The sequence below is a fragment of the Rhinolophus ferrumequinum genome, chromosome 22 (genome assembly GCF_004115265.2).
Source record: "Rhinolophus ferrumequinum isolate MPI-CBG mRhiFer1 chromosome 22, mRhiFer1_v1.p, whole genome shotgun sequence".
NCBI classification, from domain to species: Eukaryota; Metazoa; Chordata; class Mammalia; order Chiroptera; family Rhinolophidae; genus Rhinolophus; species Rhinolophus ferrumequinum.
The window spans coordinates 41,824,733-41,827,975 of NC_046305.1; the positions used below are offsets into that span (position 1 = coordinate 41,824,733).

General features: G+C 51.7%; 1 protein-coding gene across 1 annotated transcript; it reads right to left on the reverse strand.

The window, feature by feature from the left end:
• On the reverse strand, nt 1-3,034 carry GSTM3 (glutathione S-transferase mu 3). The gene is made up of 8 exons (XM_033091929.1): nt 2,910-3,034; nt 2,462-2,537; nt 2,028-2,092; nt 1,279-1,360; nt 1,085-1,185; nt 657-752; nt 457-567; nt 1-203 (listed from the first exon to the last, which is right to left on the reverse strand). The coding sequence occupies exons 1-8, from the start codon at nt 2,958-2,960 to the stop codon at nt 105-107; spliced, it is 681 nt and encodes a 226-aa protein (XP_032947820.1). The 5' UTR covers nt 2,961-3,034; the 3' UTR covers nt 1-104.
• Between the last annotated feature and the right edge of the window lie 209 nt (nt 3,035-3,243).

Consider the following 3,243-nt stretch of genomic DNA (forward strand, 5'->3'; position numbering starts at 1 on the left):
TCGCCTAAGTGCTATTTATTGAAGAGGAAAGAGCAGAGAAGAGAGAATACAGGACCCCTGCGGGTAGGATGGAATAGAACAAGCCGCGCAAGTCGGCCTCCTATTCAGCACAATTTCTTTTGGCCCCACTGGGCCATCTTGTTGTTGATGGGCAACTTGAAGAAGCGGTCAGACTGCATGTAGGAAGCTATTTTCTCCAAAGCCTGAAGGAAAAGCACACCAAGCACGACACTCTAACGGAGTCCAACAGACCTATTTCAAACCAGCAACATTCACGTGCTGCCTGCTTCCTCCTCCCCCTTCCCATTTCTTGTAGACAGTACCTTCAGGGTACAGAAGCCAGGCCCTTCCCAAGACTTAAAGGTTTGCAGGTGTCTAACCATTGATCCCTTTAGGCAAAAGTTGGTGTCGACCACAGTGGGGTCCCTTGTAAGAGAAAGGTGCAGGCAACCTCACCTCAAAACGGCACATGAAATTCTTCAGATTTGGAAATTCCTCCAGGCACCTGGGCTCAAACATACGGTTCTGATCTAAGACATCATAGGTGAGGAAATCCACAAAGGTGAGCTAGAGGGACAATAAGATGGTCAGGTCTAGGGAGTTCATGAGCATCTGCATAGACAGAAAGGTATCCCCTCTCCTTCCTTTCCTCCTACCTTTTCCCCTGCAAACCATGAGCATTTCCCTAGGAACAAGGAGAACTGTTTCAGTTGTACAGGTAGCTGTTCCAAGTACTGAGGCTTTAACTTTTCCTGGGAGAGGGAAAAAGAGTGAGTGAGAATAGCTGTCATCATCTGCACAGCTAATCAGGACACAGGCCAGTGAGGACACTTCGTGGCCCCTTCTCCAGATGTCTTCTTCTCACTGCCTTCAGGCAGGGGGCGGCAGGATGGAACGAAAGGGTTTGGAAAGAGGGGCCAACACCAGAGTTACATGACAGACAACCCCCCCAAAAAAACAAACAGCTCTGTTTCCGACTCTGACAACTGGGTTGGCGGGAAGGTAGCAGGAGCAGAATGGAGAATTGACCCCTAGGTTCCTATCTACTCCTTTCCCTCAATGCCTGGCTGCTAAGGAAGCTCACATAGTCCGAGTTGTAGCAGATTCGTGTCAGCTGCATGCGGAAATCCATTATTTGGTTCTCTAGGACGTCCACGCGAATCTTTTCTTCTTCAGTCTCACCGCCTGTAGACCAAATGACAAGAACTCACCTTTGGCATCATCCACTCCCAGCTGAGCAGCCAGCTGGTCTCCCTCACCAACCCGATCCCAACTCACACATGTTGTGCTTGCGAGCGATGTAGCGCAAGATGGCATTGCTCTGGGTGATCTTGTTCTTACCGTCCACGAGGTAGGGCAGCTGGAAGGAAAAGGACAGGTCAAATGAACAACCTGACTCTCTGGCTTTCCTGCTTCTCACTCCTGGGGAAGGTGAGACTTGCAGGTAAGTGAACAGTAGAGAGACAATGCTATGTCAGGACGAAGAAGAAAATTAGTTGAAGGTAGCAATTGGGTCCCCACCTTAATCTAGACAGGGGTTCTTAATCTGTGTGCATGTGTGTGCCATGGACCCTTTCTCAGAATAAGGTTTTCAAATGCATAAAGCAAATTACATATATTTATGTGATTTATGAAAACATTAAGAAACAAAACTGTAATAGAGTAATATGAGATTATTAATGAATTAAATAACTCACAATTTCAAAGTATGATGAATATTTATTTAAAATATCTGCAACACGTGATATGAAGATACCCAATTTCTACTAGAAATTAGACAAAGTCACAGACATGGCTAATAACCAGTGTCACTTATTGCCTATATTCACAACAGAAGGACTGTTAACTTTAGTTAATGGAAATGAAAATGGGATTTTTCTGCATTCAAGTGCAATGATCCCTGAACTATACGAATTCTATCCAGGTTAAGAACCCTATTCTAGATCCCCCTAGACCAGAGAAAAAGCAGCAAGGATACACTTGTTGGCAGCCTTCCCTTCTGCCCCTCTTCTCCTACAGCCACCTACGTTAGGGAAGTCCAGGTCTAGCTTGAATTTCACATCCAGCCATTGGCTTTTATCATACTCAGGAGCTGTAAGAGAGAGAATGAAGTGGGACCCAACTTCCTTAATCCCACCTGAGGACAGGGGAAAGATCTAACAAAATAACCTAGTCCCAATACCTTACATTCCCAGGCCCCAAAGCTTAACCATTTAATCTCTGGGGCCTATTTGGTTAAGTGTTGAGACGGAGTTGGGTTACGGCACAAGGAGAATCCCAGCTCCAGAAAAAGGATGTCTCCCTCCCAACACAGGACACAGCGGAGGGCTCCCGGGTGACTGGGACACTAATCTCCCTCGATTTTGGGGTGATGCCACCCCTGGGACACAAGAGACAGGGACTGTTGTAGGGCCAGCTTGACTGAGCGCGGCGGCGCACTGGCAACCCAGAGCGGTCTCACCTTCCCCGCACGTGTACCGTTTCTCCTGGTAGGATGTATTGGTGAACTCCAGGAGCATGCGAATGGCGTGCGCCAGCTGGAGGCAAGAGTTCCAAGTCAGCGCTTGCGCAGCTCCCACCGGCCCCCACCCCCAGCCCGCTAACGTTCCCCGCCAGGGGCTCCCGAGACCATGCACCCTGCCGAGTAGGTCGTTAAACAACCCCCGAGACCGGCAGCGGCGGCTGGCTGTCCTCAGTCCCTCTCTGCCGGGGCCCGGGATCCCAGGGAGCGGGCAGGGGTCGGCCTCCGCGGCCGGGATCTCGGGGGGCCCTGGTCGCGCAGCGTCGCGGCGAGGGAGGCTTGGCTCGGAGGGAAGCCCTTTCTCTGGGAGACCGCGGACCCTGAGCCCCCGGCCGCTTCCGCGTCAGTCTTTCTGACCCAGCGGCTCGGCCGTTGAGAACTCACTTACCCCGCGAATATCCCAGTAACCCAAAACCACACTCGACTTGCACGACGACATGGTGACACTGCTTCCGTGCCTTCGAGGACTGTAGGTAGACGCCGGAACGCGTGGAACTTTATAGCCAACGCAAGTGGGCGGGGCCAACGTGAGTGTCCTGACTCCGCCCCCTCCCATCCTTGTTCCCTCCCTCCGCGTATCCACGGGACTCCGCGCGGGGTAACTTCTGCAGTCGCTGGGGTTCGGGGCCGGCAATCCCGAGGCTAGAGCGAGGAGGGACTCTGCGCGCGAGTTGGGGGACCTGGGGTTGGGACTCTGGTCCGTTAACAGCGCTAGTCAGGGC